The 22,581-nt window shown below is 52.4% G+C and overlaps 9 protein-coding genes across 9 annotated transcripts; 3 read left to right on the top strand and 6 right to left on the bottom strand.

Moving 5' to 3' along the window:
• Positions 1-123: 123 nt before the first annotated feature.
• Positions 124-951, bottom strand: ECI3 (Enoyl-CoA delta isomerase 3; the record flags this gene model as incomplete). Its single annotated transcript, XM_032034785.1, has 1 exon — positions 124-951. One exon carries the CDS (start codon positions 949-951, stop codon positions 124-126), a length of 828 nt encoding a protein of 275 aa, XP_031886000.1.
• A 748-nt stretch (positions 952-1,699) lies between these two features.
• alg-2 (Alpha-1,3/1,6-mannosyltransferase alg-2) lies at positions 1,700-3,168 on the top strand (the record flags this gene model as incomplete). The annotated part of the gene is made up of 2 exons (XM_032034784.1): positions 1,700-1,877; positions 1,946-3,168. The coding sequence occupies 2 exons, from the start codon at positions 1,700-1,702 to the stop codon at positions 3,166-3,168; spliced, it is 1,401 nt and encodes a 466-aa protein (XP_031885999.1).
• Positions 3,169-3,705: 537 nt separating this feature from the next.
• POF1 (Nicotinamide mononucleotide adenylyltransferase) lies at positions 3,706-4,575 on the top strand (the record flags this gene model as incomplete). Its single annotated transcript, XM_032034783.1, has 1 exon — positions 3,706-4,575. The coding sequence occupies one exon, from the start codon at positions 3,706-3,708 to the stop codon at positions 4,573-4,575; it is 870 nt and encodes a 289-aa protein (XP_031885998.1).
• A 1,982-nt stretch (positions 4,576-6,557) lies between these two features.
• Araf43A-4 (Extracellular exo-alpha-(1->5)-L-arabinofuranosidase) lies at positions 6,558-7,789 on the bottom strand (the record flags this gene model as incomplete). Its single annotated transcript, XM_032034782.1, has 5 exons — positions 6,558-6,716; positions 6,775-6,987; positions 7,036-7,185; positions 7,247-7,595; positions 7,659-7,789. 5 exons carry the CDS (start codon positions 7,787-7,789, stop codon positions 6,558-6,560), a joined length of 1,002 nt encoding a protein of 333 aa, XP_031885997.1.
• Positions 7,790-8,518: 729 nt separating this feature from the next.
• CGGC5_v009993 (uncharacterized protein) lies at positions 8,519-9,890 on the bottom strand (the record flags this gene model as incomplete). The annotated part of the gene is made up of 2 exons (XM_032034781.1): positions 8,519-9,495; positions 9,563-9,890. The coding sequence occupies 2 exons, from the start codon at positions 9,888-9,890 to the stop codon at positions 8,519-8,521; spliced, it is 1,305 nt and encodes a 434-aa protein (XP_031885996.1).
• Positions 9,891-10,386: 496 nt separating this feature from the next.
• CGGC5_v009992 (uncharacterized protein) lies at positions 10,387-10,778 on the bottom strand (the record flags this gene model as incomplete). Its single annotated transcript, XM_032034780.1, has 3 exons — positions 10,387-10,440; positions 10,496-10,657; positions 10,710-10,778. The coding sequence occupies 3 exons, from the start codon at positions 10,776-10,778 to the stop codon at positions 10,387-10,389; spliced, it is 285 nt and encodes a 94-aa protein (XP_031885995.1).
• A 1,348-nt stretch (positions 10,779-12,126) lies between these two features.
• Positions 12,127-13,234, bottom strand: Acer3 (Alkaline ceramidase 3; the record flags this gene model as incomplete). The annotated part of the gene is made up of 4 exons (XM_032034779.1): positions 12,127-12,313; positions 12,369-12,822; positions 12,872-13,058; positions 13,145-13,234. The coding sequence occupies 4 exons, from the start codon at positions 13,232-13,234 to the stop codon at positions 12,127-12,129; spliced, it is 918 nt and encodes a 305-aa protein (XP_031885994.1).
• A 4,572-nt stretch (positions 13,235-17,806) lies between these two features.
• Positions 17,807-20,828, top strand: treA (Acid trehalase; the record flags this gene model as incomplete). The annotated part of the gene is made up of 3 exons (XM_066152246.1): positions 17,807-17,844; positions 17,883-18,164; positions 18,242-20,828. The coding sequence occupies 3 exons, from the start codon at positions 17,807-17,809 to the stop codon at positions 20,826-20,828; spliced, it is 2,907 nt and encodes a 968-aa protein (XP_066008459.1).
• A 107-nt stretch (positions 20,829-20,935) lies between these two features.
• Positions 20,936-22,137, bottom strand: FUB4-0 (Hydrolase FUB4; the record flags this gene model as incomplete). Its single annotated transcript, XM_032034776.2, has 5 exons — positions 20,936-21,187; positions 21,264-21,528; positions 21,632-21,741; positions 21,882-22,013; positions 22,090-22,137. 5 exons carry the CDS (start codon positions 22,135-22,137, stop codon positions 20,936-20,938), a joined length of 807 nt encoding a protein of 268 aa, XP_031886088.2.
• Positions 22,138-22,581: the final 444 nt, after the last annotated feature.

Here is a 22,581-nt window from a genome sequence, read left to right as displayed (position 1 = left end):
AAGGCAGTCAAAACAGCGTCTTTTACATACATACAATACACGATCCTTATAGCGTTGCTTTTTGAACCAGTCGTTCTCTCTATTCCTTGCATGAAGTCGTCTAAAATCATCATAAAGCTTAGCTCACAGCTTGGCCTTGCCGGCCTTCCAGTCGGCGGCAAACTTCTTGCCCTCCTCGATCCTCTTCTTCTCAAGCGCCTCCCTCGCATCCCACCGCGCCTCCTCGCCATCGTACTCCTCTTTACTCAGATAAAACGCGCTCTCCCGCCACATTTCCGCCTTCAAGACGCCATAGACCCCGGACTTGGCCTTCTCGGTCAGCTTCTTGTCGGCGATGAGCTTCAGCGCCTCGTCCATCCCGCCGAGCACGTCGACCAGCCCGGCCTCGAGCGCCGCGGGCCCGCCGAAGCGCTTCGCCTCGAGGACGATCTCCTGGTAGACCCGCGGCGAGCACTTGATGCGGAAGATGCCGCTCATAGGGGGCTTCAGCGGGGCGCCGAACTCGAGCTCGTTCATGCAGAGGAAGCCCTTGTTCGGGTTCATGACGCGGTAGTCGTGGTGCATGGCGGTCATGAAGCCGCCGGCGAAGCCGTGGCCGGGGAGCAGGGCGACGGTGGGCATGGGGTAGGTGAGCAGGCGCTTCCACATCTTGTAGAGGGGGTCGGGGAAGAAGCCCGGCGTGGCGAAGGCGTGTTCGAGGTCGAGGCCGTTGGAGTAGAACTTTGGGATGGCGGAGGTGGTGAGGAGGACGCCGGGCGGGTGGGAGAACTCGATGATGTCGAGGGCGGCGAGGAAGGCGCGGCAGAAGGGGGTCGTGAGGCGGTTGTCGGGAGGGGAGGACCAGGTGAGGAGGTAGACGAGCGGGGAGGGGGTGGTGCAGGTTATGGTGCCGCCGGGGTGGGAGTCGAGTTTGGGGATGGGGATTGTGAAGAGGGGGGTTGGTGATGACATTTTGGCGGTGGTGTTTTGGTGATGATGGTGTCTTTTGGCAAGGATGAGAGTTGAGGAGAGTGATGAGACGGATAGGCTGGGAGCTTCGAATTGAGTTGAGATGTCTGGATAGTTCAGATGACAGCTCAAGGATACAGCTGTTTGAGATGAGATATCCAAGATGAAGCTTGAAAGATGGATCTGTAGATAGGTTGTAGGTCACCAAGGCGGCTGAATGAGCATGGCCAGTCAGTCTTACTTGTAAGCGACGGTGACCTCGGTTCGGGAAACGGAATGCGAAAGGGACAGGAGCTGTCTACTAATCAGGGCGCAATGCGCGGCGGCAGTCTGGCTGACACACCAACCTTAAAGGTGTCTGGTTCACACGCACAGGCGCTAATCCTCCAATGAAGGTGGCTGCCATTATTTTTTGGCTTTCTGGCCTGCTCACGCGGGATCAGTCTGGAGATGGACTTTCACATGTGAAGGCCTGAGAGTCAAGACTAGCCGCCAGTCTGCAGCGCTTCTGACGCACCCCAGATGCCGCCTCGACTCGACCCCGGACCTGGGCGTTTCTTATGTAAGGAGCTGTTCCACTTGCAGCAACCAATCACAGACGACCCAGAGGGGAGCTCCTTCCGACCAGGTCAATTCGTCCCACTTGCTTGCGACTCGTCTCAAGTCGCATTTCTGTCCTCTCGTAAAGAGGCAGATCAGCTGTCTGTCTGCACACCACACCACCACCACAACGCACACAGCGACCGCAACCATGGCGGAGAAAGACGACGGCAGAAAGACGGTGGTCTTCTTCCATCCCGACCTGGGCATCGGTGGTGCAGAGCGCCTCGTCGTCGATGCAGCTGTTGGACTCCAGAACCGCGGCTGCAAGGTCGTCATCTTTACGAGCCACTGCGACAAGGGCCACTGCTTTGAGGAAGCTCGAGATGGTACCGCACTCCCTCGTTCACAATGCCGCCGCTACGAAGAAGCCTCAACTGACACTCTCGCCTCGCAGGAACCCTTGACGTCCGCGTCCACGGCGACTGGCTCCCCCAATCGATCCTCGGCCGCCTCACCATCCTCTGCGCCATCGCCCGCCAGATAACCCTCCTCCTCCACATCTACTTCTCCCGCGAGCTCCAGTCCCTGGACCCGGACTTCTTCTTCGTCGACCAGCTTTCTGCCGGCCTGCCCCTCCTGCAATACCTCGTCCCCAAGGCGCCCATCCTCTTCTACTGCCACTTCCCCGACATGTACCTCGCCCTCGGCCGCGAGCGCTGGTGGAAGCGCCTCTATCGCGTCCCCTTCGACTGGGTCGAGCAGTGGAGCATGGGCTTCGCCGACGAGATCGCCGTCAACTCGGGCTTCACCAAGGGCGTCGCCACCCGCGCCTGGCCCGCCCTCGCCAAGAAAAAGAACTTCAAGGTCGTCTACCCCTGCGTCGACATCGACCCCAAGAAGAGCGAGACCGTTTCCACAGAAGAGCCCGTCTGGACCGACAGGAACATTATCCTGAGCATCAACCGCTTCGAGCGCAAGAAGGACATTGCCCTCGCCGTCAAGGCGTTCGCGGCGCTGCCCAAGGAGAAGAGGAAGGGCACGCGGCTGGTCGTCGCTGGCGGGTACGACCTGCGCAGCGCTGAGAACTTCTACTACCACAAGGAGCTGGAGACGCTGGCCAAGGACCTGGGGCTCGAGTCTTTCACCGCTAAGAACATCATCACGGCGCTCTCCGCGCCCGCAGACATTCCCGTCTTGTTCCTGCTGTCGATCCCCTCGAGCTTGAAGGACAGCCTGCTCAAGTCGGCCAAGCTGCTGGTATACACGCCCTCCAACGAGCACTTTGGCATCGTGCCCCTCGAGGCAATGCTGGCCGGCGTCCCGGTGCTAGCGGCGAACACGGGCGGCCCGACGGAGACGGTCATGGATGGCACTACCGGCTGGCTGCGGGAGCCGGACCAGGTGGAGGAGTGGACCAAGGTCATGGACACGGTGCTGAACAAGATGAGCAAGAAGGAGCTGGAAAAGATGGGCGCGGACGGCGTCCAGAGGGTGCGCGTCGGCTTCGGGCAGGGGAAGATGGCCGAGAGGATCGACAAGATTCTCGATGACTTGGCGGACAGGCAGAGGGTCCCGCCATGGATCAATGCCGTGCTCAACTTCCTCGGCATTGGTATCTTCTTTGCGTTTGGACTGGCCACCTCGAGTATGCTTGCTAAGTCGCAAAAGAGGGATTGAAGGTGGTAAATGTTTGGTTCATTTTGTGAGGAATTCTTTTGTGAATACTTATATGACCAGGGGTACATGAGAGGTCCCCCTTACTCTAACCACCCCCTATATATCTAGTAAACCACCCTCATCAACTACTACCCTATCGAGCTACAGTGCTGCCTTGAGTTCCGCTAACAGGCTCTCTTGCTTTAGATAGTTCAACCGGTTTACTTTGATAAGGGTGGTTAGACATGTAGGGGGTGGTTGGAGTAAGGGGTACCTCATGTATATCCCTAGTTATATAAGTATTCACAAAAGAATTCTTCACAAAATAGATGTAAACTTGTTCTTGTACGATACCTGTCAATGTTGATATCAACCCGTTCCACGAATCATATAACCTACACTTATGCTACTTCTTCTACCTTGCTACCCCTGGCGCGATGCACCCCACCCACACCCAACCCCCCACGTAGCGGGGTAAATTCCGCCCATGCAGTGACATGCACGCGCCGTGCTCACTTCATCAACCACCACCACCCATCCCATCCCACTCTCACCAAAATGTCTCGCAAAGCGCTCGTCGAGTTTTTCTCTCGCTCCCTATCGTCTTTCCAATCGTCCCAAGACGCCTTCAGAGTCCTCTGCACCCTCCCGCACCACCGCGAAAATGCCGCCCCGTCCCCGTTCCCGTCCCCGCGCCGGCCGCAGCAGCCCGTGAAGCGCCTCGTCGTGCTGGACTCGAGCTTCAACCCGCCCACGCTGGCGCACCTGCGCATGGCCACGTCCGCGCTCAAAACCAGCGGCGGCGCAGGCGCCGGCACGCGGCTGCTGCTCCTCCTGGCCGTGAACAACGCCGACAAGGCCCCGAAGCCGGTCGCCTTTGCGGTGCGGCTGGGGCTGATGTGCGCTTTTGCGGAGGACCTTCTGGCGCTTCAGGGGGCGAGGGAAGGGATGGAGGTTGATGTGGGCGTGACGACGATGCCTTTTTTCCATGACAAGGCGCGGGCTGTGGAGGGTGGTGGTTCTTATGGGGAAGGGGTTGAGCAGGTGTATCTGGCGGGGTATGATACCCTCATACGCATCTTCAACCCGAAGTATTACCCCGAGGCGGAGGGGGGTATGGAGGCTGCGCTGGGCCCGTTTCTGGAACGGGGAAGGTTGAGGATTAGTTTGAGGGTTGGCGATGAGTGGGGCGGGGAGGGGGAGCAGCGTGCGTATTTGGAGGGTTTGAGGGAGGGCGGGCTGGAGGAGGTGGGGGGGAAGAGGGAGTGGGCGGAGAGGGTTGAGTTGGTGACCGGGACGAAGGGGGAGGTTGTAAGTAGTTCGCGGGTGAGGGAGATGGCGGGACGGGGGGATGAGGAGGGGTTGAAGGGGTTGCTTGGCGAGAGGGTTAGGGGATGGGTTTTGGAGGAGGGGCTGTATCGGGAGTGAGGGTGAGTGGTATATAAAGAGGGGTTTAGACCTGGTTAATGGATAGAAGGCAAATCTGCCCAGATCGTGATGATCTGGTGATTGTTTGAGGACTATGATGGCTTGCCTTTGCCTGGGTGATCTTGCTTGTGTGGCCAGCGAGATTGGGATGGCAAGACGAAACTTCATCCTGAATGTGTTCTTACGAATACCAGACTGATGATGGACAGAAGTGCCACTTCCGGGTTGTACGTCACTTCACACCGGAATCCCGGGAGGAGCGCAAGAATCACACATCTGCAGCTGGACCATCAGCTCTGTTTCCAGTGTATGGTTGCACTGCGCGATTGTGGCTGGTGTTCTTGGGGTTTGGTGCCTCGCAGAGCTCTTTATAGCCGGTGTCTTGAACTATGCTCCAAAGAATGAGCAAGATCCATCCCAGGGTAGAATTCTACGGCCCTGTTTAGGCAGACAGAGATGCGAAAGTCACACGGAGGGACGAGTCTCCCGGATAGTATGCTGAAGAGCAAAACTATAAAGCTGAGGGTTCTTTTCTCTATGCCATATACCCAGCAATCCAATCAATACCGAAGAGGAGAAGATCATTTCTGAAAGCATTGGAGACGAGTGAGTTCAAGAAGACTGATCAAGCGAACCAGAGACTTGAGCCGGGTTGTGATTTTTGGGTGGTATTCACTGTGCATCTACAGCTAATACGTGACAGCAAATGAGAGACACCACCGCCAACGTGGAGCGATTATGTTGAGCATGCCCCCACTAAACACCAGATGCAACTAGAGGAGAATAATCACATTTGGCAGAAAGCAGTGCTTCCGCATCCTTTCTTGAGATTTTGAAAGCTCATTGCTGCCAGACGTTTTGCACAAGTCCGTTGCACCATTAAATACCTACCTCTTTGGCTGACATGAAATGTCATTAGCTTGGTCACGACATCACGCTAGAGACCGCACGTACTTGTGCAACAGATATTCAGCCAGACTCTTTCTGGAGGTCAAGATTGGCCGATCGATAGATCTATGGTCAGGTGTGGTAGGTTGTGTCTCCGTTGACATCGCTGTCAACCACATACACATCTCTGAAGCTCTCGTTGGGATACTCCCGCGCGGCTGTGGAGGCACAGCTGAAAATCGAGGGCTGATTTGGGTCCATCTCAACAGGAATGCACGGCTATAGGTAGAGATTATAGACGAACCCGAGCAGGGAGCAACCTGTATCTAGGCCACATCGTGACGGCGAAGTCAGGCAATGGCGCAAAGCTGAGAACATTGCATGGAGGCAATCCTGGCCAGATGACAAAATCCATTGGGTGACTCAATCGGCATCATTGTGCAGAGGTCTTTGAAACATCGAGAACATTCTTTTTATAACGGGCAGTATCCCATTTGCTTCGCGGTTCACAGCGTAGGCATGTGAGCCAGATGAAAATGACAACGAACTGCAACATATCTGAATCTGAGAATCATGCCAATGTTCACCATTTTCCATCGTAGCCCATTTACAAGCTACGACAGCGCGAACGGGGTTCAAAATCGCGGTTGGCTCGCACGCCCGAGGTATGTTTCCTCCGCTGTGGCCTGGCTGTCCCATCTGAATGATGGGTATGGCTAGAGGAATGGCGAGAATATTGCATGAGGCTGAGACGCCAAGCACATTTACAGAATTTGCAGCAATGAGGGTATAGTTGCTTCCGGAATCAAGACATAGAGAGAGAGAGAGAGACATAGAGAGAGAGAGAGACATAGAGAGTGAGAGAGACATAGAGAGAGAGAGAGACATAGAGAGAGAGAGAGACATAGAGAGAGAGAGAGAGAGAGAGAGGCGATGTACGTGGGCACGACGATGGAACAGCACTGCGCTTCGGTTTCACGCAGCCGGCTAGTTATTGTTAAAGACCTTTTTTTCGACTCGTCTACTTTGTATTAGTGGTAGAAGATCGGTCTAAATATCCCTCTACTTAGGTCTTGAGAGACTCTACAATGTCTTTAGTTCGCCTCCCCGCTCGGAGGTGTCAAGATCTCTCCTAAGGGTTGTGGAATCCCAAAGTTAGGGGTGTTGTTCTCATCGAATGTGACGATCTGAGCAGAGGTGAATCTGTCTCCGCCACATGAGCCAGCTGAGTTTCTTGTAGCGTGGAAGGCGTTCTATCGACCATGTCAGTATGGGTAATTGTCCACAACCAAATGTATTTCTCCAACTCACCCAAATCTCGGTTCCGTCTGGGGACGTGAAGAATGAGTTATGGCCGGTGCCATAGAGCCCGTTGGCCTGGGAGAATACCTGCCCTGTCTTGTCCCAGGAGCTCTTCAGGAGGGGATCGCCGCCGTTCCAGTGGAGGAGACCCAAGGAGTAGTTCGGCGTAGCGCAGTTGGAAGCGGAGTAGCACAACCAGATGTCATCACCGTGGTACAAGGGCTGCGAGTGTTAGTACGCTCAAGGGTTGTCTCGGAAGGCGCAGCTTACGTGGGGTGCTTCATTGACGCCGATCAAATCTTCTGAAGGAGGGGGATTGGCTCCGGTGATGTTTCTTTCCCAAGGCTGGTCCGGAATAGAAATGACATGCCAGGCGCTGACCGTCCAGCTGTCCGTGTCAAGCTGAGTGATAGCCAGAGCCTGGTTGAACTCATTGTCTCTGATGCTCAGAACGTGGTAGTTATCGGCCGAAACCCGGGACCTCGAGAAACGTGCCGTCAATGCTGAATGCGAAGTTGTTGTCGAGACCTCCTCTAGACCCCTCGGGCGGGATCAAGTCTGCCAGATGCTGGAACTCGCAATTGTAAGGGCCAGCAGCATCGCATCCTCGCAGGACACGCGTGGAGCAGCTGTCGCAGCACGAGAGGCTTGCGTCGCAGCTCGAGTAGAACATGTACCAGACGCCGTCAATCTGGTGAAGCTCAGGTGCCCACATGTTGGCACTGCGGGTGGTATTTACGTCGGTCCAGATGGTCTTTTGCTCGCCATTGGGGAGGCCGCTCAGCTTGTCGGAGCGGACGATGGTGATCCTATTGTACGAAGTGAACGTGCTGTGATTGAAGGTCAGCCGAGGCTCCTGAACTGAGATTATTCACGCTTGATAAGGTACTCACAGGTGATAATTGCCGCCTGCAAATACGAGTGACGGATCAGGAGCAGGCTCTCTCACTGGGTTCTCAAAGGCCGTGGTGAAGCCAGCCGAGAAGACGGCGGCCAGGAGAGTCGATCCCCGGGTGATCAACATGTTGGCGGTCTTTGGCCCTTAGGATGTATGCTATGCAGTCCAACTCTCACGCGAGATCCAGCATGGGCTTCTGCGTTCCTATGGAGAGGCCTTTATTTATTATAAGTCGGAAGCTCGCTGCTAACTTCTCCGGATTCCCGTCGGCCTGTGCCGCACCAATCCGCGCTTGTGGTCAATCCCCACGACGAATGCACCGTACCCATGCCAAGCCTCTAGGACCTTCACGGGAACTCTCTCCATTCTTGATCGCATGATCAACCGTTAACCAGATGCTGGTGCGGAGATTGTGGGGTTGACGATGCTGCTTGCCAAATCCAGCAGCTCGGTCGCTCAAAGGGATCAGAGCCGGACCAATCATACCCTGGCAATGTTTATTGAACAGGGTTGGCATGCCCCAAGGTGACGTTGTCAAGTCTGGTTCATCTGCAAGAAAGAAGTGGAAGAATCAACAGCCTGGGACTCTGGCTCTTTGTTCAAATTGACTAACCGAAACGCACGTTTAAGCCTCACGAGCTCATTAGCGGGCATCGATGCACAGGTAGTCTACATATGATAACATAGTCCGAGAATGCTTCTTCATTCTGATCCACTACCAGTATTACCAGCTCGACATGATTAGATACGGTTCAGGACCACGAGAAGTAAGGCAAGCTTGGTAAGATCGTCCCCAGTCTGATGTGCCATTCCGTCTAATCAAGTTGATGAAGTCCTGAACCCTACTACAGCAGATCATGAAGACTCATTCAGTCCCTCAAGCCACCTCGCCAACTCCGTATGTCCCTCCTTCATCGCAAACCCAGCCGCAGTCAAGCCCGTCACCCTCTCCTTCTCCTCCACCCTTGCCCCATGCCGAATAAGCAACTCAATAAAGGCCCTATCTCCCCGAGACGCCGCCACATGTAGACCATTGAAATGCGGTGACCTCGGACAGCCCGGCATATCATACTCCCATGGGTTGGACGGCACCGTAGCATTCACATCTATCCCTCCAATCTCCTCCAGCACGAGCTCCATGATGGCCGACCTCACCTCGTCGTCCGCCTGCCGCGAGTTCGCGATATCTACAATCATGGACCCAGATTCATATGCTGACGGTTCGGGGCCGTGCTTCATCTTCTCCGGCGGGAATATGGCCAGGAACTCGCGTGCCTGCGCAACCGACTTACACGATGCGAGGAACCTCCCGGCCGATGGCAGGTCATAATACAGACCCCTCTGAGCCAGCGCGACAAGATACACGTTCGCTTTCGGTGTGCCCATGGCCGCACTGCCATCTGTCTCCTTAGTATAAATGCCCATGGCGCCGACCTGTATAGCCAGGAACTGCTCCTTCTCCCCGTCGATCGGATCATGCAGCCAGCACGAGTTGAGAATCTCTGTCCACAGGGTGATCTCATCTGACGAGTTAGTGATCGCTTTCGGTGAGTGCTGGAAGAGAGTTGTGTTGGGGTCGAGGCGGGTGTTGTACAGCACGTGACTGTCCACGGCGTCGAATGTGGTCTGCGGAGGGGGGCCCGGAAAGCTTTTGATGAAGTGGGCGAAGAGGGCTGTGTGACGCCTGCAGTAGCAGACTACAAGGAGCAGGTCGGCCAGTTCTGGCGTGAGAGAGTTCAGGTCAAGACCAGTCTGCTGGCAGCGGCGATCGAATTCGCCAGGGTCGCTGACCGTCCACGCGAGGATGGCTAATTCTTTGAACCTGAATATGTCTGTACACCAAGAATAGCGTCAGCTCGGTCTCGACGCATGATGGTTCTACTAGGGACCATGATTCACTTTCCTTTTCCAGCGGAACAGAGCTCGGCTCTAGGAACCATCTCTTTACTGCTCCTGCAAACAAGTCCAGCTCCATAAAATTGGCCACCCCGTTCTTGACGGGCACATCCCACTTGTGTCTCGGGCCGTTCTTCTGCAGATGCGACAACACCCCATCCATGTACCCAGAAAGATCGAGCTCGCTGGCGGCGAACTGAGCAGCAAGACGCACGAAGCACGATTCCGTGGTATCGCTAAACTCATTCTTGACCTCGAATTCGGGCCAATCGTTGGGTAGTTCTAGTCGGACAATGGGCCCGGAGCTGTCTTGGCTCAGGGAGACATTCATCGTGCTGCGTCGGCGTAGGCAAGCGAGAGATTATGGTTGGGATTGGTTGGGATTGGTTGTGGTGTGAAGCAATTGAGATTGGGTTGAGCGTGCACTCATGTATCTAGATAAAGGTTCATGTTGGAGCCTGCGATGGGCGGCCTCCTGTGCCGCTCTACTGCGTCACATATTTAGCTGGGGCTTTCCAGTGTGAAGTGGAAAAGGAATCAGGCTGGGCAGCGATCCGACGGCCGCGGGCACTGCAGAAGGCGCTTGAGCTGTCTATCGCTGTGTTGTATTTCCATTTCAAAAAGCACCATGTGAATGACGAAAAAATTGGGTCTATGTTTTTGCAATTCTCAGGCAGGAAAGGTAAAAGTTCGCCGGTGAATCCGCCTTGCTACGCTAATGCCTGTTGGTGCTTCGATGTGCCTAGCATCCATCTCGACAGGCTAGATGCCTTACAAACAAACTCCGTAATGGCCTGAAAAGAAATGAATGTTTGGATTCCCCACATCTATTTGGGGCATCCAGTTCCCCAGCCGGTGACAGTATCGCAGCAATCAGCGTCCTGATGGAAACGAGTAAGTGATATGGCCAATAAAGAGAGTCGTAGATGTGCTTACGCAAGTCGCGGAAACAGGCGTGTTAGTGCCCTGCTTCATGACTCTGCTGCAGTAGTTCGCCTTGTCATTAAGACACCAGATCTCATTGTTGGGGTTTTGTTTCTGGCAGGATTCGTTGTCCTTGCCCCAGCAGCAGTTCTCTTTCTTCCCGCTGACGTCGCACTATTATTCGTGAGTTGTGATATACCAATTTGGGAGATCCTGTGATACATACGGTAGCAGCAAGAGCGGTTTGGACGGCCATGGCCGAAAGGATGGCGCTGATAGCAACGGAAAACTGCATTTTGAAAGATAGGTAGAAACTTTGGTGACTTTTCGTCGATGTGATGATAGACAAGGAATGTTAAGAAGCTTAAGTCTTTGAGTATAGAAGGAGTGAAGTATGAGCAAGAGAAAGACTATGAAGGAGCGATCACTGACACCTTTTATGATGTTCGACAGTTCGACGTTCGTTCAATAACATCTAGAGGTCACAAGACACATTTCCTAATTGAGCCATGAGGGCCAGCCTTTCGAGTCAGTCGGATCTTGGCACCAACTCCTGAATATTGCCCATCCGCGGAAGACGTAAGATGACACGACGAGCTGAAAATACCCCTTGGGGATTGTATGGAGGCAAGTAGACATTCTGCTCTGGCTGTGGACACAAAGGACAAGTCAAGTGTGCCCCGAACGCTGACAATTCTGCTCAGCAGTGCTATGGGAGGACCTCAAACACGGGCTGGCCGGAATATGGCTTGCACAGCAATTGGCTTGGTCTATCAATAGACAGACTGCACCTTTCTGCATGAATTCTCAGGAGAAGAGTGGCCCGTCGATCATAGCCTCGCTCGCAGTGCGATTATGTGTTTTGGTGGGCTCTTTCGGAGTCAAAGGCCGGTGGCCTCGGTCTTTACATAGAGTAGGGCGTACGAAGCCGATATTTTCGCGCCTAGTCTTGGCCTTACGACATGGGAGGTGGGTTCTGTGGCTGTGATGCACGATCACACGTGCTTTGACAAAATATTTAGTGCCATCCTTCGCACTTGGTTGGTTACTACGTTCTGTAAAAAGATCTGGAACGGGTAGTTAAACCTTAAAGACGACATATCCTGATAGAATACCCTGCTGTACGTCTTGGCATACAGGCCCCTTAATACAATGCCGTAGTTTCAGCGACAGGCCGACCTTTTTTACTTGGCGGCAGGCCCAAACAAAGGTGGCATGTGCTGCGGTGGGCCAGTTGGACTCGGAGCGAAAGACCAGGCTGGAACAACAAAATCAGCTGATGCTGATGGATCCAAAGAACCAAAAATCAACAGCTTGCCGAGAATACTCGTATTCAGAATGATCAAAACCTCAAGACTCGTCAGGAGACCTTCTTTGATCAATTAACCTGCTAGCAATAACTTCCAATCATCTAAATAGATCTGCCACCAATGATGTCGCTTATGACGATCCTGCTAACTGGCGTTGTGGTACTGGACGGTTTGACATGTCGATATTTCCTCATTCGGGATTGGAAGCAAGAATGTAGCTGTTCATGGCATATTCTACTGGCCTGAAGTCCATGTAGGAAAGTTGACATAGCTAAGGCCTGCAGCCTTTGTCTCCGTGCTGCAGGCGTGCCTCCCAGTATTTGCAGCTGTAGATCATTCCGTTTTCCCATTGAGCTTCGTCGAGTCCTTGCCTGTCTGTCGGATACGTTCTACAGTAGGTATGGAACCAAACATTGAGGGCCACACTAGTACAACATCTCGCTTCTTGCCATCGCGACAGTAACGCAGCCAGAGTCCATACGTTACGTTGATATAGCAAGCGATGCCGGTAAACAAATGCCTTCCCATTTGTCAGCGTCTCGTCACTTTCAGGACAACTGGGTTGCAAAACTCACCACCATCCATGGCCCTCGAGAAGCACGCCCCAAGGCAAGCCAAGTTCGCGACGCCAGGCGCGCAGCTGTGAGCAAAAGATGTTGTCGAGATTCCATGTCAGGAAGCCGATTGCTATGGCGCTGAGACCACATGTAATCAGGGTCCACATGGTCTTGAGAAGGTCTACATCAAGGTGCTCAGACTTGCTTTGAGGTTTGGATTTGGGCCGTAGGATCTTCTCCATGATATAGAGGCTTCGAAACACCACCGTGGCAGTGAGAATGCCGAACATGACTTGATGGAACACCGGGTCGCCGAGATAGTGGTAGTAACCTGTGATGAAGACTGCTAAGCTGGTGACGAAGAGGCCAAGGAGAGTTTGGCCTAGGGCAGATTTGCCATGGGAAAACACTGCGAAGAAGAGGATGCATGTGGTGTATATCATAGACAGCTCGTCGAACAGTTGCATCCAGTCTGCTATCTGTCAGTTTTGTCGTAGTCAGAGTGCCCGGGAGCAACGAACACTTCAAGGTGGTGTGGTAGAAGATGCTGGCCACACCGATAATCATGTAACCGATGTATGCAACGAGAAATACACCAGGATGCTTGTTTCTGATACAGCTGGAAATTCCAACCAATGCCAAGTACACGAAAATGGCATTGGTGAACGTATTTACAACCTCGGCCACGTATGGTGAGACGTAGTAGTCCTGAGAACACTGGTCAGCTTCACCGGATACATCACCGCCCGAAGATGCATCTCCAAGAAAAGCAACGGATGAAAGTGAAAGCTTACTTCCTCACACCAGTTTATGGTTGCCGTCACAGGATTCCAAACGCCATCCCCAGAAGGTGGGTAGGGTATGGATGGCAATGAGAACGGCATCGCAACTCAGTTTGACGGAAATGAAAACGGAAGGGATCTGCGAAACGGACGATGCTCTTCAAAGAGGAATTCCCACAGAGTGTAGGCACTGTGCTGGCTTTGCCAAAGCCACCGTTTCAATCAACCTTCCCGGGCTTTATCAAAATAATGGCAGGCGTTGCATGCAAGCCGTTGTGTCTGTCTTGCTTCTTCAAGTTAGTCTGGGCCTTGTCATTTCCAGTGTTGCCGTTTCTCTAAGTGATGCGAATGCAACGTTGTTGCTGACGAGAGAGTGTGCGAAAGTCCCAGAAAGTACGCCATCCAGAAAAGCTGAACTGAACTTGCCACATAATTCGTTAGCAAGGCGCAGGGTATGCTTAACCGAACTGCCGAGTACGTAATCGATTTTCTGCAACATGTCTTGGCCGGGGGAGTGGGTATTTGCCCCGGCCTAATCGTGGAATGCTTTGGGGCTTGGTTTCCGTAGCTCCCCGGATAGTCGAAGGTCTCGGCTCCACATAGGTAGCCATACTTTCAATCAAGCCCCAAAAATGCCAATGGCAGCTCGTTTTATGATAGATCAAGAATTGCTACCTACGGAACTAAAACTAAGTATGTCTATCATAAAAGTGCTCTCATGAGTCGCGCATAGCTGGAGATGAAACACGACAGCTACAGCGCCACCTGCCGAGACTGCTCAGACTGTTAGATTAGCAATGAATCGTCTTGTTGCTTGCATCGTGTGTGAAGAAGACGGTTTATGAACGAGCAGCAAGGCGAAATTCCTTGGTGTTGCTAATGTCGGCTCTTCCCCATCTTCTCGACAGGGAATGCGATACGCGGGGAACTTGGCAAGTGCAACCCTGGACAAGCTTCTAACATCGTCGGAGTCCGTACAGGAACCCGATCAGATTGAAATAGCTGAACATCTTCTTCGGCGATGAAATAGGGGTGACTTAGCAGAAAGCAATAGCCACTCCTATCAATTATGCTTGCACCGGCTCTGTGGTGTTATTTTGAAAACAGCCCGTAACCGTGGCTCAAACGCTCTTTCGCAGTCACCCAACCACCTGGTCGATAGAATTTGAGGTGCTTGAAAGGTCTCTAGTCCCTCCGGGTCGTTGTAGTATCCCTTGGGCTGAAATAAGTGCAACCTTCTGTCACTGTCGTGACTCGCCTGTCAAGCGCTATTGGCATCCGGGCTTTCGGTAGATGCATCACAAATCTGGTTCTAGTATGGGTGAGGTCAGGCCCGTAGAGTACGAGAAAGTCCAAGGTGCCGTATCGACATACATGCCCTCTCGCAGCTTTTGGACATCATCGCTCTAATATCTATCTTTACTTGTGAGTTCGCAAGCGAGCCGAGCGGAAGTGTCCCGAGCCTGAGTGATGGAAGATTTCATATAGACACCTAAGATGATAGCATGAAACTGGCTATCTGCGGTAGGTCGCCCGAGACTGCGGAAATTACGGATGAATCTTGTGAGTATACTACCAGCCATACAGCCTAACTCTCGAATACCTAATGTAGGGTTCGGTTTCAATGAGCGCTCTTTCCTTAATTTTTTGATATTGGTTTAGAACTCCTGGGGCAGAGTATTGATATGACTTCGGTTTCTAATCCGGCTATTCAACTCCTTGTCGATCCAAACAATGCTTATCTGCGTCTATCATCATGCTGTAATGGCATTTAGACGAGACGATCTCGACTGAATATGAAAATGCCTCACACGATTTGAGTATACAGGCGAGTACGTGATCACGGAAGATTACGACGGTAACTATTGGTGAACTAACAGAGAATGGGGAAGCTGCGTTTGAGCAGCACACCTAACTCCGGTCGAGAACGATTTCGCGTCGAGCATGTTCTGCAATTCTCTGTTTTCTTACTATCTCATCGAGAACTATACGACACCAGTGAATAAGTATGCGGGGTGCATCCAATTCGTATTGTCCCAAGTGATCGATCGTCCTTCCTAGCAAATGAGGACATTCATTGAGACCAAAATCAGAGACTCTCCGGTGTACTGGCGTAATGCGGCACTCGGTGGGATAAATATCAATCCCCTATCGCTACCCATGAGAGCCCACAAGATAATTGCCCCTCTGCCCAGATACGGAAGAAAATAGTAAAGCCCGTCAAGTCAACTTTGATTGGTAGCGGTCCTATTATGTACTTTGAGCATCCAGAGACATTCAAAGAACACAGGCTCACTGTGACCAACGGAATCGACTTGAACCTTCTGGTGAAGTTCACCCGCTGTCGCGACGACTCATTAGGCTTACGTGGTTTGAGCCTGCCGGAGATGTCATATGGTGCTTTCACACAATCCCAGTTTCCGCTTTCAACCACAAGTCCCCGTTCTGACGTTTGTAAGGAAAGTTGCTCAACTTTCTGCGACAAAGCGGCTAGTTGACTTGTTAGCCTACTTATGACGTTCTCGTCGTTCCCGCTGTTTCCAGGTTGAATGGAGGCTGCATCGTCCGTTCCCGAGCTATCTTTTCCTGAACCGCTTGCGCAGGAGCCACCCGAACTAGGGCCCCCGTTGTTGAAAACGTTGACCATCACCTGGGGACGGGATATGAGACATTTTTTCGACTTCTCGCGGATTGGCATTTGGCATCTGTCTTGCGATAATGAGCTTGCTTGGTCGACAGATTCCAAGGGAGTCGCTGACCCGACAGAAGTGTCATCCTCGGGCCAATTGAATTGAATGTTTCTTGAAGAGTTTGCGTGCGTCATATTTTGTGACAATTTTGAAATCGAACTCGTCGATTTCTGGGATTACTGCGAATAGGTGTATTGCATAGTGATGTGTTCTTCTTGTTATCAGTGTATGTTTTATTATATTGAAGACATCCTATGGACATGCTCACCTGAGGTGATCTGCCGGGTTGTAGCTCAACTGGGAGATTCCTGATTAAGTCTAAGGAGATTCCAGACTTGAAGAATGAGCAAAATATACCCAAGGTGCCGGATTCTATGACCATTAAACATAGTATTAGACTAAGGTAGAGTTCCGACTCCACGTCTGACGACAGTCAGCACAAGAACCTTATCTTAGGCTTCAGACTGCCCTCCAGCTTGGGACCGCATGTTGCAGCAAAATAATCTTTTGACCTGCACAACCTTCACTGGGATCAATATGATCACGAACGCTGGCGGAGTCCCCACCGGAATGACGCCAAGGTTGACTCATTATAGTACTCTGGCACAATGAAATCCCCAGTATCAAGTTCAAACCAAACCACACATGCAGCGCCACTCTGACAACCGCCCGCGATACTTGTGAATGCGGCGACGAAGGGTAGCGGCTCCATGCCTCTCTGCTGAGTTGGAACCTTCACTCGCATGTTAAACCTTCTCTCATGAAAACTTAGTCTACTTTGTCTGTCTGCAGATGTTGCATCTATGCAGGTGTGTCAATTCTGGGTTTCCAGCTAAGCCTCTCATATCGCGAGATGCAAAAAGTGGCTGGCTCGTAAGTATGCGAGGAATTGAATGATTGAGGAACACCGATAAAATAAGTTTCTTCCTTCCACTTCCCCTTGTTTTCCGGCGTTTAAGAATGAACATCGTAGTTTTGACCACGTATTTAATGCATAGAGAAGCAATTCCGTACGCAAAAAGCTCGGGACTCAACGCGTAGGAGCTGGTTGAGCTGGAAAGACTTCAAAACGACACATTTCAAACAAGGCTAACTTCAGCTAGAGGAGACGCCATGAAGTTCAGCGAACTTATTGAACACACATCACACGTTAGGTCTCTTCTTCGTGACAAATATGACATAATCAGTCCTCAGAAGATTGTGTGAAATGCTGCATTCCTATAGGTAGTTTTAGGCCCCCCTGCGAGTAATACTCTATACACTCACAACACTTAGATGCATATTCCCACAATCGGAGCCCCATTCTGCGTGAAACATGGTTCCAAGCTTAGCGCACTGTCTTGACTCGTATACGTACGCAAATAATATGTACGTGTACATAGCACGTCCCTCAGAATGTCGGTCTGGGAACCACATCTACTCCCCACATGCCCCATAACCCCCGAACTTTAAATCTGTCTTCGCTCGTGTGGAATCTTTGCCTTGGAATTGGGGCGTTGGCAACCCGCGCGTGGCGTAGGGGGTGAGGGGGAAGCATATGCCCCATGGGCCGATGTGACAGGAGAAGTGGGTTGAGGTGGATTACATAGAATGGGATAGGCACTACAATCGTAACGCGCTTATTATATTCTCCCAGCCGCCAGCTCCATCGACGTCTGATTCTCATGCATCACCTCGGCGCTACTTTCACCTGGTCGACTCATCAGAGATAGGCAGGATCCACACAACCTTTGACTTGCAATGCTGGACTCGTCAGACCTCGAATGCCCGCCATGAACCTCCCAGCCTTACTCATAGTATGTGTGTGCACCTTGCGCGTAGCTAGAGGAGCACCAACCTCGAGCGCAAGCTTTGACATCAACGCGGATTGGGTGTCTTGGGATGATGCTGCATGGACTCTGAAATCTACCAAGCCACTGCCAGGGGTATTCACTGCATGGTTGCCACAGTCAAACGGGTATGTAAACTATAATCTTTCAACATCATGGGTGTCGACGGCGCAGTTCGCTCCTGTTGTGCTGTGTACGGGAGCTGATACGTACATGCTATGTCTTGAATAGCTATTTTGGCCTCGCCCAAGGTTCTCTGGGGCCATTCTATGAGCGTAGCCGTCGAAATGACTCTGAAGGATGGCCGTCTTACAGCAACCCTCGAACAACTTTCGCCACTGTCACGGGCTTTTGGGGCAGCAAGCCTAGTACACTTGAGCCGGGGGAGCTGGGCGAGAGTTTCATCTCCGGCGTGCCTCACTTTACCGATCTGCTCGTTGAAGCATGTGGGAGTGTTCTCAATGGAGATGTAGACGTATCTGAGATCACCGAGTTCGAGTCGACGCTGTCTTTGTAAGTGAGCGTGTGCGCACAGGCTGTTCCACGAAGCAGAAGAGTATGGGCACTAATCTGATATACCCTACTACCAGTAAGACGGGAATACTCACATGGTCGTATGTCTGGAGCCCTCCAACCTGCGCAGACGACCGGAAATTTCGAGTATCCTACGAGTCTTTGGCCTCGCTCGTAGAAAGACGTCTAGCAGCTGTGAAACTGGTCATATCCAGCGAGCAGGGCCTCGACGGCGTGTACATTCTCGATTCACTAGACCACAAGTCAGCTTTGCGCACGAGAACGGTCAAGAAAGGTGTGAACCAAGCCAGCAGTCAGGTCTTTTCTGCTGTTTCACCAAACACAGTCGACCATGTCGTGGCGCATGTGCTGTCGTCGACGCTTGGGAACGAGTTGTTGTGCCTTGAGAGCAAGGACGAATACTCCAGCGACTTTTTTTCCGCCTTCGATAACCCAGCAACATCGGGTTCAGCCAACTCATCCTACACAGACTCCGAAAACGCTTCCTCAACGCAGCGGTATCGGGTGCAACCCGGTTTACAGTCCGCAACGATTTACAAATACGCAGCTATTGCCTCAACAGAGCACTATGGGTCGGACACAGAGACAGTGGTCTCGGACGTTTTGTCATCTGCCATAAAGCGCGGATATCATGTCTTACGCGAGGAGCATAGCGCGGAAGTGGGCAAGCTCATGAGTGCGGACTTTGTGGCTGACTTCAGAGATCCAGCGACAGGATCGCTCCCATTAGACAGCGGCGGCAACGTGGTAAAAGCCTTGCAGATCACAGCCATCTCCTCTGCTTACTATCTTTACACGAGCCTCATCCCATGGAGCCCAACACGTGACGAGAGCCCAAGCACTTGCATTGCGTGCAACTCTCTTTCCGTCGGCGGCCTGGTTTCCCAGACATACGGAGGCAAGATTTTCTGGGACGCTGATCTTTTCCTGGCGCCCGCCATCCAAGGAGTGCACCCCAAGTTGGCGAGACAGTTTGCGCTGTATCGCATTAATCGGGCAGACCAGTCTCGCAAAAACACAAAGAGGCATAATCTGAAAGCTGGTAGCATGCTCTATGCATGGACAAGCGGTCGATATGGGCAATGTTACAACATGTCTGCACCCTGCATCATGTACCAGTACCACCTCAATGCTGATATCGCCTTGAGCATGACCATGGGCCGGAACACAAGCGGCGATAGGAATTGGTTTGAAAAGCACGGGGCTGTGGACGTCATCGACGGCGTAGCCCTGGGCCTAAGCGATATACTAACACGACGAGAGGACACGGGTGTCTGGGGCATCGACGTGATGGCCGATGCCGACGAATACTACATGTGGATTGCAGACGGTTCATTTACTAGTACTGCAGTCAGCACTCTCCTACAACTCGCCTCCGAGGCTCGTCATGAACGGGGCATCCCGCCCGAGACCGACTGGCTTGACCAGCTCGAGCACATGTCAATACCCACTTCGGATGACGGCGTTGTGCTTGAATTTCAGGGCATGACCAACGATGTCTTCCCCAAGCAGGCAGACGTTATCTTGTCCCATTATCCCTACGACTACAAGCGGAATTTCTCGCTCGCCAAATACCGAGCTGCGATGGACTTTTACGCAGTCCGTACGGATCCGCACGGCCCGGCCATGACATGGAGCATGTATGCCATCACGGCCAACTCCCTGGCCACTTCGGGATGCGCGTTCTGGACATATCTAGTCAAATCGTTCCAGCCTTATATCCGCGGTCCTTGGTACCAGTATTCCGAACAGCAAGACGACGAGCCCGGAGTCCTGGATCCTCTGACCGGGAACGCCATCAACCCAGCGTTTCCGTTCCTGACCGGCCACGGCGGCCTCCTGCAGACATTCACGGCGGGGTTCCTCGGCTTGCGTGTTACGCAGCGAAATTTGGTGATAAACCCGTCCCTCCCTCCGCAGCTCCAGAGTTTCAAGCCACCCATCCAGTATTACAATGGCGCCGTCGTCAGCTTCCGCATGAATCGCACGCATACTGTTATTACGCGGCGCGACGCGTCTCATTTCGACGGTTTGGTGCCCGACCAGTACGGGAAGGAGGACATGCCCATCACCGTCGGCCGAGACGTGGACGATCCCAACGCGCGGACGGTATTATTGCGCGTCAATGACACGGTTGTAGTACAGAATAGGCTGTATGATGCCGCGATTTCTGTCCCGGGCAACATCTTGCAATGTCACGGCGCAACCTCGTCGCATGGCGAGCTAGCGTTTGCAGCCACTGACGGATACGGAGGCACCTTTTGGCAGCCCGATACATGTGATGCCACGGCCGCTGTTGTAGTGGACCTGGGAGCTTCCCAGGCGCCGCGGCTTCTGGAGGCTATACGACTGGATTTTGCCATGCGGCCGCCAAAGTACGTCAAGGTTTCGGTTTCGAATAGCTCGGATTTTGAGTCCGAGACGGTACTAGCGGATCAAGATATCAGCATCACGAAGCCGTGGGCCCCGGACTCGCCGGTGGTGAAATATGTAGGAAACATTACCACCATCCCGCTCACCAAGCCCGTTTGGAGTGGCGCATTTGCGAAACTCGAGGTTACAGGCTGCTGGACTGACGATGGTACCGGGGCAACGGTTGCCGAGTTTGGGCTCCTGGCTGCAAATAACTCCGCGAGTGAATGAATACAGTCCACGATTAGGCATATAAGTGGAGTGATATTGGATTTATACTGGATATACTCTAGTAACATGTATGGGATGATGCTGCGAAAGTTCTCATTTCAATCCTCTTATAGAGCTTTCTCTGCCATCGCCCTTATCGCCCTAGCAATCGTCTTGTTCATATCCAGCCCTCTTGGGAAGTCGTGCCCAAACACATGCTTAATTTGCTCCGCTTCACTGGGTTCGGCAATGTCAAACAGCTGCTGGCCGTACTCGGGGGCATCGCCCAGGCCGGTAATGTGCAGCGATGGCATGTAGAGTGGGTGGCCATCCCAAGTGTTGTCAAAAAACGTCATGTAGTGCGTTTTATTCACGAGAGCCTGGAGAGGTTGATTTTCATATCGTCAGCCGGCACCGTGAATTCCGATTAAAGTCGACCAGTCTTCATATGCGTACCTGTCTGCCATTGGCGAGCTTCGCTGGCCGCAATTTGTCCAGGTGTTCGGCAGGATCTGCTTTGAAGACATCAAACAGCATCCGCAGCTTTGGCGCCTCTTCAATCGGCAGGTCCGTGACCTTTTGCTCATCCAACGGCATGATGAAAGGCGGCACGGCGCTGTTGATGAGCACCAGGAACTTGATCGGTAACTCCTGTGGTGTGGCGTATGGGTTCTCCATTAGAAGTCGGATGGCGATTTGAGCAGCCATTGATCCACCCTGGCTGGTTCAAGTTAGACTTTTCCCATGGGCGAGAGCACCAATTGCGATGGTGTCATCATTCCGATCCATCTCTTTGGATGAATAGAGAGTTTCCGCCGACTTACGAGTATCCCAGCAACCCATCGAAAGGACCATGGTCCTCTATCACTTGACGCAGCTCGCTCTCAGTGGCTAGAATGTCATCGATGTCCAGCATGTTGTAAAATCCATACAGCTAAAGCGCAAGTTATCACGGTAGTTGTTAGCAATGTCTTCTTTTCTGAGGCCAGATCAAGGTAGGCATTTTGGCAAGCAGAAAAATTGGCAAGACTTTCAGGCCCAGCGCCTCAATCAGATTGAGCCCCGAATGCTTACATTTGACTTTGAAAAGTCGACTGTGTGCAGAGACCAGTTCCCCTCCAAATGGGGCCATCGGCCCTCTACAAATTCAAACTCGTATTCTGGCTCCAGCAAGCTTCGTATGCCAGCCGTCTGCATCCGGAAAATCTACAAGGACGACGAAGCATTAGTCATTCACTGGTGGTGTAGTTTCTGCGCTGCCAAACAAATGAAAATCGCCCACCTCGGTGTTGGAACCCCTGCCGTGCAGACATAAAATTCGTATAGGCATCTTTAGACACTGGCAAGACCAATATTTCGAAAAGACTTTGTTGCTTTTGAGGATGGTAGTTGCCAAGCAATCCAAAGGTATCAAGGTTTTAAGCTTATAACTCATACACGACAAGTTAGAGTACTACACTTGAATCAGCTTGTTTGCCTGTGCCGCGATGGCAAATAAAACCTTACGGCAGGGAATGGCGACCCTAGGACATAAGACCTATTACCCAGTACCCATGTATTCTCTCGCCTTGCACTGAGGAACGGACTTGACTCGAGTCTGCAGGGGGTGTTCGATTGCCAGAATGCCCCCAGCATTCAGCCCTTACCCTGTGATCCACCATGGTCTCATTCGTGATAGCAAACTACAAGGATACAGGTTACATACGAGACTGCCGAAAAACCGAATGAAGAAAAACAGCGAAATAAGCGGCTGTTTGACCGCAAGCGCATTTGC

The sequence above is a fragment of the Colletotrichum fructicola genome (genome assembly GCF_000319635.2).
Source record: "Colletotrichum fructicola Nara gc5 chromosome Unknown KSG_Nara_v1_contig05, whole genome shotgun sequence".
Taxonomy (NCBI): domain Eukaryota; kingdom Fungi; phylum Ascomycota; class Sordariomycetes; order Glomerellales; family Glomerellaceae; genus Colletotrichum; species Colletotrichum fructicola.
The sequence above is the reverse complement of the archived record's forward strand: the minus strand, read 5'-3'. Positions and strand labels throughout refer to the sequence as shown.